This window comes from Lemur catta, chromosome 14, assembly GCF_020740605.2.
Source record: "Lemur catta isolate mLemCat1 chromosome 14, mLemCat1.pri, whole genome shotgun sequence".
Taxonomy (NCBI): domain Eukaryota; kingdom Metazoa; phylum Chordata; class Mammalia; order Primates; family Lemuridae; genus Lemur; species Lemur catta.
This window is the reverse complement of record NC_059141.1, coordinates 30,001,845-30,018,488: the sequence shown is the minus strand read 5'-3', so window position 1 is coordinate 30,018,488 and position 16,644 is coordinate 30,001,845. Positions and strand designations below refer to the sequence as shown.

Here is a 16,644-nt window from a genome sequence, read left to right as displayed (position 1 = left end):
TATTCTTATCTTTGACATGACTTTCTAGTTGATCCACAAAGTTTGTGAAGCTGTGAAGTTTAAGTGTTATTTTTGAGATTGCTGTCTTGTAAACATAGTCTCCAGATCTTAACATCCAATATTCTTTGGTACTTGGGCCAAGTTCTATAGTTTTCTATCTGTAGCTGAAGTAGATGTAGTAAGAAATAACCACCTAGTTTAGATACAGTATTACTACACATAAATAGGCAAATTGTATTGGAGTTGTATTATTCTGGAATAATGAAGGATAATGGGCAGTTTCACAAGTATGATGAGGAAAAGAGAAATCTTGAGAAAATACCCTTTCATTTGATCATCGTAGGTAGGTTAGAAATATCCAACTTGTCTAGTTCCCAGTTCTCTAATAGGTATGAGCAAAGCCATCTGCTACTGCCATAATGACAGTGTAGGGATTATGATCATCCTTTGTTTTATTTCTTTACTGAGAAAAGTTTGTGCTTTAATTCTGAGAACTCTCTGGTCTAGGAATATAGTGCAATACTCCAGATATCTCTAGACCAATTATGAATTAGAGCAGACCATGAATCTGCCATGGGCTAAATCTGTGTATATCCTCAGGAATCCATTCGGCCATAACTGAGGGGGGTACTAGGGTACCACTGTCACCATTTTTAGGAGTTATATTTGAAGAACATCTTTCTGGCTATTTTGGAAAACTCTTTTGAAAATAATTTCGAGGAAAATGTTAGATAAGCCCCCCCACCATCAATTTGATAATTCTCATAGGTTTAAATGCTTTTTCTTCATCTAGATGAATTTAAAGGCCACTCGTTGCTGCAGGCTGCACGGGAAGCCGATGTTACACGAATCAAAAAACATCTCTCTCTGGAAATGGTGAATTTCAAACATCCTCAAACACATGAAACAGCATTGGTAATGTTTCAGATTTAAGTTTTTAAAATACAATAACCAAAAACATGTCAGACTAATTATAATGTCCTACTTTAGTAATAGCATTGTTTTAAAAATGTATGATTTTTAAAAAATTAATGCTGACACATACATAAAACATTTCAAACAATACATAAAAATAGACAACCTCACCACCACCTCCAAAAGGCAATACTATTACTAGTTTGAGAATCCTTCCAGAAAAAAAAAAAAAATTATTCATATTCCAGCATGCATGATATGTAAATGGTACATACCATTTGCCTTCTTAGGGGTTATAAAAATTATAAATGCTTAATAGTAGAAATTTTGGAACCCACTAAAATAATGAAAAAGAAAATAATACAACCATTCATATAAAAGCCACATTGTATATGTCCTTCCAGTATTGTAGTTTTCCTCAAAATTATATCTAATGTATAAACACAGTATTTTAAAGGCTACTTGCCTGATAGAAGTAATAGCTATGGAGCTATAACAGAGTAGATGTGAGTAGAGAAGTCTAAGGAAAAGCAGAATGGGAGCTAGGATAAGTGATGGGGAGGTAGGAGAGGAAATGGTGTAATTAGGGGCTACCTTAAAAGTAGAAATTTCAAAGGAAAAAAGTAAGTCCTGTTGTATGAATTGTAGAACATGCTTTGGATGGGAGAAGATAAGTAAATTAATGTGTTTAGGAGCAGATTTAACTTATGGTAATCTTCCTTACCTACTATCTTTTATGGTAAATTTTCTTCCTTATACCATAATGTAAACTTATGTAGAAACCTATCTATAAAACATTTTGGACCTTTTTGCTACTTGTAAGAAACATTCAAGTAAAAACAAAATAGCAAAGCTGCAGACTAATAAGAAATGCGAGCTCAAAATTAAAACCACAACAGCGTTAAAACTGTACAGAGAGACTTGGAAAGACTGACATCAAGGAAAATTTTCTGGTTTGAAAAGCTAATACGTTCTACATATTGTTCTCCCCTAAATATCCTGCTGTTAAACAACTCGTTTTTATTATTAATTTTAAAACATACTAGGAGTTTAAGTATTGGTTGATAGTTATGGTGCAGGAGCAGTTTCTTCCAGGTTCCCTGAGGTTACAGGCCCTGCCCCACGATGGCAGGGTGCAATTTGAGGTGGATGTGATAAAGAATTTTGGAAAGAAACTATTTCCATTCTCTTTGCTCTCCTGAGATGTCCTGGGATGATTACCCTTAATATACCAAAGGAGCTATGTTCACCAATTACAGTTGGTTTTATTGAGGGTAAAGGAATGATTTTGGTGATAGCAACATCAAAGAATGGATCTGCAGCAAAGTCATGAGGATCAGATAAGCTTTATGATTAACAACAGGTTAAAATCAGAGAACAAATTTCATGTGTACCGTATATTTAGATGTATTGAGTAATCTGCTGGAAAAGTTATCCAGAACTTTTATTCATGGATTTTTAGGTTTCTGTTTTAACTTAACATATACACATTGATTTAGTCATTCATCATTCGGACATTATTGTGATGTTGGGGATGCAAAGATAAGGTCCATGACCATAAGATAACATATTAGGCAAATGCCTACATCCTATCTCCTTTGCTGTTCAATACATCATAAATATAGATGCTATAGCCTCAAACTCCAGATTGTATCATTTTCTACCACTGATTTTAAACAGGTAATCCAAGCTCTTTATTATGCTGGAACAACTATTTGGGAGAGATGTAAATACTGCTCAGCTTAACAGCTATTCTCATCAGTGCCATTACCAAGCAGAATCGAGAGCTGATGAGTATGCTCTTATGTCTTCATTTAAAGAAGCCCTGACATTTGGGGTGTTTTCTTAACCTTTCAAACATTACATAAACACCAGGCTGTTTGGGAAGAGTTTTGAAAAGGATATTGGTCACAGTAATTTAACTTTTCACCCAGTAGTGGCTTTTTCAAAGATGTAGGACAACTATAAAATTTGATCAGAATATTTAATAACATATCATCTGGTAGATAGGATCTTCAGGCCCTGTCAGAATTTGGTAATTACTATACATTCTGACCAATCAGAAGTCAAGAGGAAAGTTAGGTCAAAAATAAAACAAAGAAGTTAAATAACTTCTTGATTGTTCTTGATTGGAAACACAAATGTTCTTAAGTAAAAATTAGTTATGTATAGTCCTTGATTAATGCTGCAATTTAAATTATTTAGCATTGTGCTGCTGCATCTCCATATCCCAAAAGAAAGCAAATATGTGAACTGTTGCTAAGAAAAGGAGCAAACATCAATGAAAAGACTAAAGAGTAAGTATATACTTAAAAATTAAATATTATTGACATTTTATTTTTTGGAAAATATCTTTATTATCTGGCTGACTTTTTCTCTTTAAGATTCTTGACTCCTCTGCACGTGGCATCTGAGAAAGCTCATAATGATGTTGTCGAAGTAGTGGTGAAACATGAAGCAAAGGTATACTTCCTTTTTGGTAATCTTTGGTAATCCAATGAGTTATTTTTTTTATTTAGCAAGTGAAATGCCTGACTTCCTAAACTATTTACTCTCTCATAAGTATTACTTTTTTCTCTTAATCTGTACTTAAAAATAGTCCTGCAAATAACTTTTCCTATAACTAATTTTTTGCTAGAGAATCTACAGGTTTATTCAAATATATCTTATTTCTATATGTCCTTCCTTCTCCACTCACTTTAACCATACCCCACTGGTTGAAGATATCCTTAAGGACTTTTTCTAACAGTACACATTCCAGAATATCCCCAGCTGGAGATATACTGATTTCTGACCTATCTTTTCTAGTAGTCTTTTCTCACCCTCATCTTCTGTTTCTTGGTTGCCATGGCTGTTATTTACCCCAGCCACATTTTTCTTTCCTCCTGTTATTTCTGTAACTAAGTCAAAAGACTTGAACAGAAGAAAGTAAGTTATTTAAATAATTTGACTGAAAACATTATAGCTCCCCACTATTTAATTGGCTTTTGTGAACAAAGCATTTTATTCATTTAATAATTATGTTTTCATCAAGGCTAGAAATCATTTTTTACCTGGGAACTTTGAAAAATGCTGCTCAGTAAAAGATACACATAGCATCCCAGATTGGAAAGAGATGACATTCACGAGGTCCTTGCCTTCTTCAGACAGAATCTTTAGTTGAAATTCTGTATATTGTATAACAGAAAGAATGGACTGCTCTGGATAAAGGGAGAAGAAAGGAATAAAGACTCTTTCCCCTTGGGTGGCCCCAGAGGCCCTTCCCTAAATGAACTTTGCATAATAGTTTTCTCATCTGTCCTTTCTTGGATTTCCATTCACTCAAAGGAACCACTTAGAATTTTCCAGTTTCTTTTTGTGTTGCCTCTCAGTGTCCTAATTTCTCTTTGCTTTGGGGGAATTCTTGATAATGTATAATCTTGATCTTTCCTATTGTAAATTACTGAATAAAATAAAGTTTATTTCCGCTTGACTGCTTGGCATATCTCATTTGTCTCTCTGTTCTATAACTGTTCGTTGATTGCTTTTTTCATACATGTGGTACATTATTTGAAGAGTATCTGGATGCATATTAAATTTGGGTTGTGAAACTCAACGAAACAATCTTGACTAGGGTAATGAACCGTCCAGATTTGTCCAGTGGGAATTCCCAGAAACACAGCACTTTCAGTGCTAAAACTGGGGACGTCCTGGGCAAAACAGGGCAGGTTGGTCACCCTAATCTTAACACAATGTGGTATCTAAATAAAGTTTTCAAGTGGATATTTTTCACATTTCAGTGAGTTTGGGTACATGAATAAATAATTGCCCTGAGCATTTTAAATCAGTTTTTCAGGTTCTAGGGGAGTGGAGACTAGCTATTCAAACTCAGGTTTTAGGTTCATTGAGTAGGTCTTGGCTATATTCCTATTCAGATATTCTCATTCCATGAATATGAATTGGCCAGTGTCTCAAAATGCAGTGGTGTCCACAGTATTGATTACTGAGGAACTTAATTTCTCAGTTATGTTTTGAAGAATTATTTGCATGGTAAGGGAGGGGGGATGAGATGGGGTAGTCTTACAGGTGATTTTTTTTATTGTGAAAAATTTCAAAGATACATCTATGTTGAAAGAATTTTATAAGAATAACTGTATAACCACCACTTAGGTTCTATCACTAACATTTTACTATGTTGTTTTTTTACATATCAATTTCTCCCTCTACCTATCAATATATCTTCTTTTTCACATTTCAAAGTAATTTGCAGATTACTGTATACTTCCTCCTAAACAATTCTATATGTACATCAGCTAGTATTTGTTTATAGTTTTTCTTTGGATATAAAATTTACATGCAGTGAAATGTACAAATCTTAAATGTGCATTTGCTGAATTTTGATGAATACATATACCAAAGCCTCTATCAAGATATAGAATATTATCTCATGGCAGAGGTAATACCCTTTCCCAGGCAGTCTCTACCTCTAAAGGTAACAGCCATTTTGACTTTTTCTGACATAAGTAAGATTTGCCTGTCGTAGGCCTTCATATCCAAGAATCATACAAAATACACTCTTTTGTGTAGGGTTTTTCCACACTATATAATATTTTGTTGGTTCATCCACGTATCAATAGTTTGTTCCTTTTTATTGCTGAGATATATTCTGCTGTATCTATAAAGATTATATTTTGCCTAATAAGGTAGAAAATTAAGCCAATAGAAACAAGTGTTTTAATGCTAATTTATCTCTGGCTTTATTAGTGATGTTGTCTATCTTTGGGTTAATCTCCACATTTCTACACCTCAGATCCATAAAAATACATGGATTCAACTATTTTAGACAATGTGTAGCTCTAAATATAGTGAATCTATGACTGCTTTAATGCTAAACACAACTGGTATTCAACATCTCACATTAAACCCAAAATTAGATCTTCCTCCTGATGTCAGCCTTCATGGATTGGTGAATTTATGCTCTAGATTTAAGCAAAAATACTTGCTTTGGCACTGGATAATAGACTTCATGAAAGAATTGAGACTTAAATTAGTAGCAAGTATTACATACATGATTGGATGGTTTTAAATTTTGCATTGCTTTGCATTGCAGGCTAATTTCAACTTTTTCTGCATTTTTAAGGTTAATGCTCTGGATAATCTTGGTCAGACTTCTCTGCACAGAGCTGCACATTGTGGTCATCTACAAACCTGCCGCCTACTCCTGAGCTATGGGTGTGATCCTAACATTATATCCCTTCAGGGCTTTACTGCCTTACAGATGGGAAATGAAAACGTGCAGCAACTGCTTCAAGGTATTAAATGCTTCCATGAATTAATGTTCTAAAATTTACCTTTAAAATTTTTCATAAATCAAGTATTGTAGGTAGGAGGTGGTAATAAAAAGAAAATTTTTGAAAATTTTTGGCTATTTCTCAGCTATTGTACTTTTAATCAGCTCATAGTCAATGCCCAAATGTCATTAAATGATAATTATGGTGTTGTTCCAGTAGCATTTTCTGCCTAATTTCTCTGAGTTAAATAGATTGGCTTTCACGTTTTTATCAAGAAAACTTTTTAGAATAAGATATGATAGTTGCTATTTCTGTTTAAAGAAAGGAAAACTTTAAAAGGTAGGTATCTCTTCATATAGCAACCCTCGTAAAACTAATACCCTAAATACTGGCTTAGCTTCTTCACTTTTTTTTATGCCCTGCATATCTAAGGCATGTAGAGTTTGTATAAGGTAATAAACTGTGTGGCTTACTAAAACATAAACATAAAATAACAATTGAATGCACTCATATTCAGTATATTTTACAATATTTAGATCAAATATTTATACACATGGTGTAGATTAAACATTTCAACCTAGAAATCTGATCCCATAAATTTTACAGTATCTTTGTCCACATCTCTAGCTTTTATTAGAATTTAATGGAGTAGCTTTGACATCTCAAAACTCAGATGAGAATGTAATAGATCAACCTTTTTTCTGTCTTTAACAGTCATTCTTGGTGATCGGTATGCCTGTGATCTAGAAACCACATTTTGAAAAACACTGCTTGAACAGATGAAGGCAGGCTGATAAAACCTCCTGAAATTTTCCAAAACAGAACTAACTACAACGCTACTTTTAAGATTCCCCGTATATTAAACATTCATTTCAGTGTCAGTTTTGGGAGTAAAAACACTAGTCCTATCTGGTTGCCTAGTGATAGAATTTAGTCTTGCCAGTTTTATACTAAGTACTATCACATACAGCTTTACTTACCTTTCCAACTAGTTTCTTAGAATAACTTAATGAAGTGGAATTTCCAGGTCAAAGGGTAGCATATAATCGTCAGATTATCTTCTAGAAAGGTTGTATGTACCATTTTACTCTCAGTAAAAGTGTAGGAAAGCACCTGTTTTCCGTCAGCACTGGGCATTATGATTCTCAATATTTTCCTTGGGTGAATGTACCTGGGTGAATTACAGACGTGATAAAATCTTTTTTTTAGTGCAAACTATAGAAATACTGTCTATGTAGCTCCTCATTTCCTCTCTGCCTACTAGTGTATGACAAAAAATGGTATCTCATTTTAATTTGCAATTCTGATTATGAGTAAGTTTGAACATATTTTATTAATAGTATGTTTATTGTCCATTTCTCTTTTGAATGTGTATGAATTGCTTATTCATGTCCTTAGCACAATTTGTCTGTTGAGGCTTGCCAGGGTATTCATCTCATAAAGACACCTTATATATTAAATATATTCTTTTTTGAGATGCATGTTACAATATGATTTTTTCCATTTTGTTCTTTAATACTGTTATTGTCTGACATGTTTTTCCAAATCAGTTTTCTTTTTTGGTTCTGTCTTTGGTATTACTGCTCTAAGTTACTTTTCTATTCCAAGATATAAAAATGTTCTCCTTTATGCTCTTCTAGTACTTTTAAGGTTTAATTTTTTTATACCTGAGTCTTTAATCCATATGGATTAATTTTGTCCTGAGGTACAAGATAAATGTTTTTTTCCTTTTCTGAGATTTTAAATGAACTATAAACATAGAATTTCGGATCGAGAAGTCACATTAGATATTTTCTGGTCCATCTTCTCTCTTTAGAACTGAAAAAAATCTGAGGCCCAGGAAGTTCAGGTGATTTGTCCCAGTTCAGATACCTATAATCGTTAATCGTAGAACCATCGTTAGGTTTCTGGACGTTGCTCTCCTAATTTAATGCTTTTCCACCATTCCACATGGCTTGGTTATAGTGCAGGCCTTCTTTCGTCATCTATTTTATGTTCCTTCATATTACTTAAATCACACTTTATAACATTGTATACATTTACATATATTGTTTATATGTATTATGTTTCAAAAAGTTTTAAGGAATCTTATTGTTTTTTCCCCCACTACCATGGAGATTTCCTACATAATCTACTAAACTGTAAAAGAACTTTACTTTCCAATAAGATACCTCCCATAAAGCTTGGCTCCATCTTTTAAATAGAATTTAATCACTCTTTCCCTCTCTCTCTTTAGAGGGTATCCCATTAGGTAATTCGGAAGCAGACAGACAACTGCTGGAAGCTGCAAAGGCTGGAGATGTAGAGACTGTAAAAGTAAGATACAATCTTATGTTTTTGTTAACTTTGAGTTTTTATTTTGACATTGTTTAATGAATCTGTACTATTATAATGAAGAGCCTGTTTATTTATGTTTCTTGCTTTAAAAGGTCAATAATATCTAGTTCTTCTCTGCAAATAAGGAGTATTGAGTAATAAAAAGATGTTTCAGTTTCACATGCATCTCAGTAAATATCACATTCACAAATTTAAATAAACTCATAATGCCAAATGGGTTTTCCTTAAAGAACCTAGTCATTTGTCCTTGTAAAAGAATAAAGTAAATCAAATTATTGTACCTTACTGTTTACATATGACACATAAAACAAGAAGGGAAAAAACAATGTGTCATTTCTGTCTACAGATTTCTTCTGAGTTCTTCATTTTTTTGCCCCCTCTACCTCTGGGGATCCAGTATTTTAGTAGAGTAGTAATACGGTGTTGCCACTTCTGAAAGTCACTGTCTCCCAGTAATATTCAATTTGTGTGGACTGAAATATTTTTCAGTATTTTTTAAAAGTCACAACAATCTGAGGAAGGATTACTTTAGGAAGACTGCTATAGGAGACTTTCAAAATTGTGCTAGTCCTATTTGAGAGGGCACCGACACGTAATAAAGAGTTTTATGAAAACGTTAAATTTGTTGATTTAATTTATGGCAGAAGTAGCTATTTGAAATAATTTCACTATTTCTGTATGTTTTCAATCCTAAACAGAACCACTCTACACAGTCAATTTTAGATTTTCTGAGAAAGAAATATGAAGGTTGGTTTTATTTGAACTGGAGCTTCAAGGGAATTTATTTAATTGTCTTTTTAGATGAAGAGCTTTCTAGTAATTGATTTAAAAATCCATGTGATCATTTTCTGTTACTTTATAGATAGTATAGACATCTCAAATAACTTAAAATTTTCTTTTTTATTATTAATTAATTTTTCAAAGATAATGAGTTCTCACCTATAATCCTAGCACATTGGGAGGCCAAGATGGGAGGATCGCTTGAGGCCAGGAGTTCAAGAGCAGTCTGGGCAACATAGCAAGACCCCATCTCTAGAAAAAATAGCCGTCATGCCTGTACGCAGAAGGCTGAGGCAAGAGGATCACTTGAGCCCAGGAGTTTGAGGCTACAGTGAGCTATGATTGCACCACTGCACTCTAGCCTGGGTAACAGAGCAAGACCCTGCCTCAAAAAAAACAAAAGAAAGAAAAAAAATGCTATGATAATGCAATTTTATTTGCCTCGTTTATTCTCATCCTTTATATTTGCATTCCCTTAAGTAGGAGGCAAAAAGGATATTGAAAGGAGGATTTTATTTGTTACTACTGACTTGTAGACAAACAAGTCACATGAGTTAAAAGGTTGTGAGCTGGGGGGTTTTTTGTTTATTTGCAAGAGATGTGATGAAAATTAAGTTGAAGACAACTAGTTAAAGGGCAACTAGCTGATTTTTTGTGTGTGGGGGCAGGGAGAGTAATACAAAAGTTAAAGTCTTCATTTACTCATATATTAAAGAGCATAAAACTAGATTTAGTAAATGAAGTTTTTTCCTAAATAAACTTTAGTAAACAAAGTTTTCTAAACTTTATTTTCATGAAGGTAGAGGGAGTCTGGAGGAGATAGATGAAAAGAAGATGAGGTTGGGGGCAGGACTTAATGAACAAATAATGCCATTGGCTTGAGGAAGACTGTCTCTCCCCATGATAGATATCAGGCTGTCTTCCCTCCCCTCTGCTTTTAAAATCACTTAATGGATATTTATCTCCATTAGCCTTTCCATTTCCTATCTATCTATAGGCAGATGGCTCCGTATAAATCACTGGAACAAGATCTGCATATTACCCAATGAATACTTGAATATGTGCTCAGTTATGTTTGTTTAATGGTTGTTCTAAGGTACAACTTTAAAACATCAGCCTGCATACTTTTTTGGGCACCTACTATTAGAAAACCTATCTCAGAGTGGACAAAATTAAACTGTGATAACTGTTAAAAAGCCTAGCAGCAGCTGGTACCCAGGTTAAGAATACTCATTCCCAGGGGCCCTACTTCATACCTACTGAAATCTCTTGAATGGGACTTTGAATCTGTATATCTAACAAGCTCTTGTTAGGGTAGCACAGAAGAGCTTTCCTAGTCCAGTGATTAAACTCCTTGAGGTAAACCCACTGATAGCTGGCTCCTTTGGTTTATTGAGCTTAGGATATCTGCTTTTAGGATAGCTTAGTAAAAAGGGGGAAAGAGTTTTTACTAATACTGATATTCTTTTGACTCTCTGAGCACTGTGATTTATTATGTATGTTGATTTTCTTCCCCAAACTTTCATGCTTTTCATGCAAAATACCCTTAAGTAAGTATTTGGAGTGTTATTCTTAACAGTCTTTCTCAAGTAGGCTTCCTCATCTGAACCAAAGAACACAGAAAATTATTTGAGTGACTGTTTTCTTAGTTCTCCCAAGGACTGTACATAATCATTAGCATTCTCTTAGTTAATTCATTCCATATAGTGCAGTGTGATTGACTCAGTGTAGTTCCTGCACCACCAGCATCAGCATCATCCAGGAACTTGTTAGAAATGCAAATTTTCAGGCCCTACAGCAGTCACACTGAATTAGGATTATTTGGGAGTGGGACCCAATGCACATGAAAGTTTAAGAACCACTGGTCTAGTGCAGTATTTCTCAAACTTTAATGTGCTTACAGGTAACCTGAGGATCTTGTTAAAATTCAGGTTCTGACTCAGTAGGTGTCCGAGATTCTGAATTTTTAATAAGCCCCTGGGTGGTGCTGGTACTACTGTGATCCAGTGTACCTCTAAGTATGTTTGCCACAAAATGGAAGTTACAATTGCTGATAATTGGTACATAGGTTACCTTTATGTAAATAGTAGTGGTAATAATAAAAATTTACCTACTGGATTTAGAAAGAGCAGAATATACAGGTATCGATGAAGGGACCAGAGGGATTCCCAATAAATACGAATAGTAAATAGTTTCTGAGAATACTGATTTACTGAGACAAGAAAAGTCAGACATTTTGAAATTTCTACTAAATGAGTTGAAACAAGAAATGAGAATATATAGCATCAAGTGTATACTGTGTTCCATCCTACAGAAACTGTGTACTGTTCAGAGTGTCAACTGCAGAGACATTGAAGGGCGTCAGTCAACACCGCTCCATTTTGCAGCTGGGTATAATAGAGTGTCCGTGGTAGAATATCTGCTGCAACATGGAGCTGATGTGCATGCTAAAGATAAAGGGCAAGTACCAATAATTGTCGTGGCCTCTTCTCCTTACCTTTATCTGACCTTTTTAGGAAAATCTGAAAATATTTTTAGGATAGTTGGTAGCTCTTTTTTCCCCCCAAGGAAGTCTTTTTCCTAACATTGGCTTAAATGTAGCTGCTTAATTTCCATTAAGATTTTATGATGGTTAGCATTTATATAAAGAGTTACTTGCATAATTCCTTGTAATTTTATAATGGCCAAGGAGATTACAACATCAGTGGGGTTTTTTGTTTTGTTTTGTTTTTCTTTTTTTCTTTCCACTCCTGAACAGGAACATGAACCCTGGACCTTCAGATTAAAAGTCTGATACCCTACTGACTGAGCTGTTTGGAAATAATACTGATTTTTAATACAGTAAATTTTAAAATTTTCATTGAGGATATTTGAGTTCTTCTAATTTATCTTGAAATTATTTTTCATAAAAATATACAGTTTCAAATGTTGAGTATATGGATGTTTGTCATATTCTCTGCATTTAAAATATTTTAAAAATTTTCTCCCCTAACCCCCCCAAAAAGAATTTATTTCTGCTTTCAATAGATTTAGATTCTATAAAGTACAATCAGTATAATTCCTTACGCAGTTCAAGAAATGTCTTCATCGGTTATATATAATTACTTAATTGAAAACATATCTTTCTCTGGCATTATTGCTCATTTAACTTTTCATTTCAGAGGCCTTGTACCGTTGCACAATGCGTGTTCTTATGGACATTATGAAGTTGCAGAACTTCTTGTTAAGCATGGAGCAGTAGTTAATGTAGCTGATTTGTGGAAATTTACACCTTTACATGAAGCTGCAGCAAAAGGAAAATACGAAATTTGCAAACTTCTGCTCCAGGTATATTTTAGTACTTACTGTGGACAGTTGGACAGTGTGAATTACATAGAATATGTTTATGATTTCTTCAATAACTATATTATAAAAAAGTAGTAAGAGTGTGGGAAAGTTATCTAATTCTATACCTAGATTTTAAAATAAATGTCATAAATAATACAATTTTATATTTTAATCCTCAGATATGTTTACCACACCTAGACTTATTTTTGTATGTAGTCAGCTATCATCATGTGATAGTTCTTTATCTTATTTTTTCTTTTTAATACTTTAACCTCAAAATATTTGATGAATTATGTAGTTTATAAGCCAGATTTATTTACCATTGATAAAATACTTTTATTTCACTGTCTGAAAAGTAAAATCAGTATAACATGAAAGGTAATTTTTTTTAAAAAAAAGACTGTTTTCAAGCAGTTTTAGATTCACAGAAAAATTGAGAGGAAGGTACAGAGATTTCCCATATACCTTCTGCCTCCACACATGCATAGTCATTCCTGTTATCAACATCTCCTGCCAGAATCTGGTACATTTATTACAATTGATGAATCTACATGAAAGTTAATTTTTAATGAAATACTACTTTATGTTGAACATAGTTTATAATTTTGGCTATTAATGCATTTAAAAATCTAGTAATTTTTTTTTTTTTTTTTTTTTTTGGAGACAGAGTCTTGCCCTGTTGCCCGGGCTAGAGTGCGTTGGCATCAGCCTAGCTCATAGCAACCTCAAACTCCTGGGCTCAAGCAATCCTTCTGCCTCAGCCTCCCGAGTAGCTGGGACCACAGGCGTGTGCCACCATGCTCGGCTAATTTTTTTCTATATATATTTTTAACTGTCCAGATCATTTCTTTCTATTTTTTTTAGTAGAAATGGGGTGTCGCTCTTGCTCAGGCTGGTCTCGAACTCCTGACCTCGAGCAATCCTCCTGCCTCAGCCTCCCAGAGTGCTAGGATTACAGGTGTGAGCCACCGCGCCTGGCCTAAAATTTAGTAATATTTAACTGCTTCTGTTCTCCTTTTATTATACTTTTCTGTGTATAAATTAAACATTAATAACAATGGTGCTAACCTTTAAGGTAGACTTGGTATAAAATGATTTTCTTTGGTATAGTTACATTGACTGTTTTCTCATTGACCAAAGGCCGCACTTAAGCCAATTCCTCTTCCCTTTCTGGTTTTTACATGTCTAGCATGGTGCAGACCCTACAAAGAAAAACAGGGATGGAAATACTCCTTTGGATCTTGTTAAAGATGGCGATACAGATATCCAAGATCTACTTAGGGGAGATGCAGCTTTGCTAGATGCCGCCAAGAAGGGTTGTTTAGCCAGAGTAAAGAAGTTGTCTTCACCTGATAATGTAAATTGCCGTGATACCCAAGGTCGACATTCAACACCTTTACATTTAGCAGGTAAGTGAGTGAAGTTTCACAGATTGAGATTGGTGACATCTAAGTTTCATTTTACCTGAGTAAAACATTTCCTATAACTAAACTTGAAAAATTCAAATCAGATATCTTCCAACGCTACCATTATATTCTGTAATAAATTTGCACGGGTCAACTATACTTTAGGCTATTAGCTAAGTTCCACTTCACTTTAGTATTAGTATGTTACATTCAGTAAGAACAATTGAAACAGGCTCTGCCAGTCACCATGGGCTTTAGGATCATTATTCCAAATCACCATTTTGTTTATATCATCTTGGGTGTGTGAGTTTTGAAAAATATGCTGGTTTGAGCCAGCCTTCCTCATGGGAAGCTAAAGTTTTCCATTCTTCTGATGATAGCTGCTAAGCACAAGCAGGAAAAAAATCTTAAAAGACTTTCAGAAGTTACATAAACCTCTTGCTGGTTATGTGTTGTTTTAGATTGTGAGGGCTGCCTTAACAAAAAAGCAAAGACAAGGTAGCTTAAACATTTGTTTTCTCATAGTTCTGGAGGCTAGAAGTTGAAGCTCAAGGTGTCACCAGGGCTTGTCTCTCCTGAGTCCTTTCTCCTTGGCTTGCGGATGGCTGCTTTCTTGCTATGTCCTCACAGGGGACATGGTGTCTATATATGTCGTAGTCATCTTTTTTTATAAGGACACCAGTCAGATTAGATCAGAGCTGTACCCCAACAGCCTCATTTTAACTTAATTAGCTCTTTGAAGGCCCCATCTCCAAATATAGTCACATTCTAAGGTACTTGGGGCTTCAACGTAAGAATTTGGGGGAGACACAATTCATTCCATAAAATTTGTTCTAAATTTTCACTCATAAAATTGGCACAGTGTACCTTTGTTTTTAGTACAAGTATAAAACACTGTGGTTTCAATACAGCTTTTTTAGTTGCATTAAAGATGTTATGGAATAAGCCATGAAAATCACTGAGTTGATCCTGTAGTGGAGTTCCATCATAGACAGTTGATTCATGGAAATTTGTCTAAATAAATATACATTGCTTAAACATGGTTTAAAGAGAAAGAAAAAAGTAATGTAGGTGTTTCTGCCACTTTCTGTAATATGAGAGATGAAAATCTATTCTTGGTTCAGTCATACAGTATAACTTAGTATGTTAATGTGAAAAAGATAATTTTGGTTATGTATGATTTTTACCTTTAAATTCTCACTCCATGTAATTTGAGACCCCACTGTCTAAGGAAATGAATTACTCCTTCTAATAGAGTATTTTAGAAGTGATAAGCCATAAATGCTAACATGGTGAGCAAAAGCTTTACTACTTCCACTGGCTATCAGGAGTTTGTAGTCCATTTAAGACATGACCTGACCTCCGATTGGAAATTGTGCTGTGCATATTTATATTAGCTTTTATATCTTTATTGTAGCTTATCTAGAACATTAACATTGCTATTTAATTCCACATTGTTTTTCTAAATCACAAGTATATTGTATGCACAAAATACTTCTGCCTATTTACTCAGCATTAAATACCATACCTTGAGACCTGAAAGGACTTTTAATTAGTATAATATTTAGTTTATGGTAGTTTTATAGTTTTGTTTTTCTTTACTTGATCTTTTTAAATTCTTTTGCTTTAGACCCTTCAGCAAAAGGATTAAAAATACAACAAAAATAAATGTAAATAAAATATTTTGAACCCTTTTTAAGTGATATCCAGGTTTTTGTTGGCGGAGTTAAGTTCCAGATTTGCTTTCTGTCTGATTATGTGTCAAATAAAATACACTTTACCGTAAGAGTATTTACTGAGATAGCTGACAAGATGACATCTGGGAGATTGTAGCATGTTTCCAAAATGCTACTTTACTTTATACCTTTAGCAATATATAAGTTCCTTTGCCAGACTTGCAGAGATGTGTACCCCTACATTCTCTCTAGCAAAAAGCATGTTCTTGTGGCCTTCTGGGGATGAGAGCTCTGAGACCCACTGTGGTGTGGTGCTTCCTTCTCTGCAGCCAGTTGCATACCTAACTTAACTCTTAAATGGTTGGATATCTTTAACTTACAGCTCTTGAGACCATGTACCTGATTTCAGGAAGTTATATGTAACAACCATGAAGGCAAGGACTTTGTTTGGAGGGTTTTAAAAGGAAAGTTACAAGCAAATAAATCAGTATTATTTTGGGAGTTCTAGAATCAGTGGATATCACCAAAAGCTTCTAGTTTGAGGCCAGTGGGAAATTTTTAATAGAAGATAAATTTTTAATAGATTCCAATGAGAAATTTTGTATTTATGTAAAATATCTTTAGTTTTCTTAATAATGTCTATGCTTAATAAATATATAGAAATATATATGTGACTTTTTTAATATTAACAAATAAAAGTAATTTTTTTTTTCTAAATTAGCCGGTTATAATAATTTGGAAGTTGCGGAGTATTTGTTACAACATGGAGCTGATGTGAATGCCCAAGACAAAGGAGGACTTATTCCTTTACATAATGCAGCATCTTATGGGGTAAGTTCTTCTATCTTACCTTTAAAAGTCTGTGGAATTTTCAAAGTGTAAGTCAATATTGCAGTTCAAATGGAACATTTAGGCCGGGCTCGGTGGCTCACG

General features: G+C 34.1%; 1 protein-coding gene across 2 annotated transcripts in view; it reads left to right on the top strand.

Annotated features, from left to right (window-relative positions):
- The window catches only part of TNKS2 (tankyrase 2), a 63,502-nt gene that overhangs the window by 26,903 nt on the left and 19,955 nt on the right, over nucleotides 1–16,644 (top strand). For both annotated transcript variants that reach the window (XM_045567817.1, XM_045567818.1), the window contains exons 9-17: nucleotides 794–915; nucleotides 3,121–3,212; nucleotides 3,300–3,378; nucleotides 6,035–6,206; nucleotides 8,422–8,501; nucleotides 11,617–11,762; nucleotides 12,464–12,629; nucleotides 13,819–14,038; nucleotides 16,433–16,542. In XM_045567817.1, coding sequence (XP_045423773.1) covers nucleotides 794–915; nucleotides 3,121–3,212; nucleotides 3,300–3,378; nucleotides 6,035–6,206; nucleotides 8,422–8,501; nucleotides 11,617–11,762; nucleotides 12,464–12,629; nucleotides 13,819–14,038; nucleotides 16,433–16,542 — 1,187 coding nt within the window. The remainder of the gene's footprint in view (nucleotides 1–793; nucleotides 916–3,120; nucleotides 3,213–3,299; nucleotides 3,379–6,034; nucleotides 6,207–8,421; nucleotides 8,502–11,616; nucleotides 11,763–12,463; nucleotides 12,630–13,818; nucleotides 14,039–16,432; nucleotides 16,543–16,644) is intronic.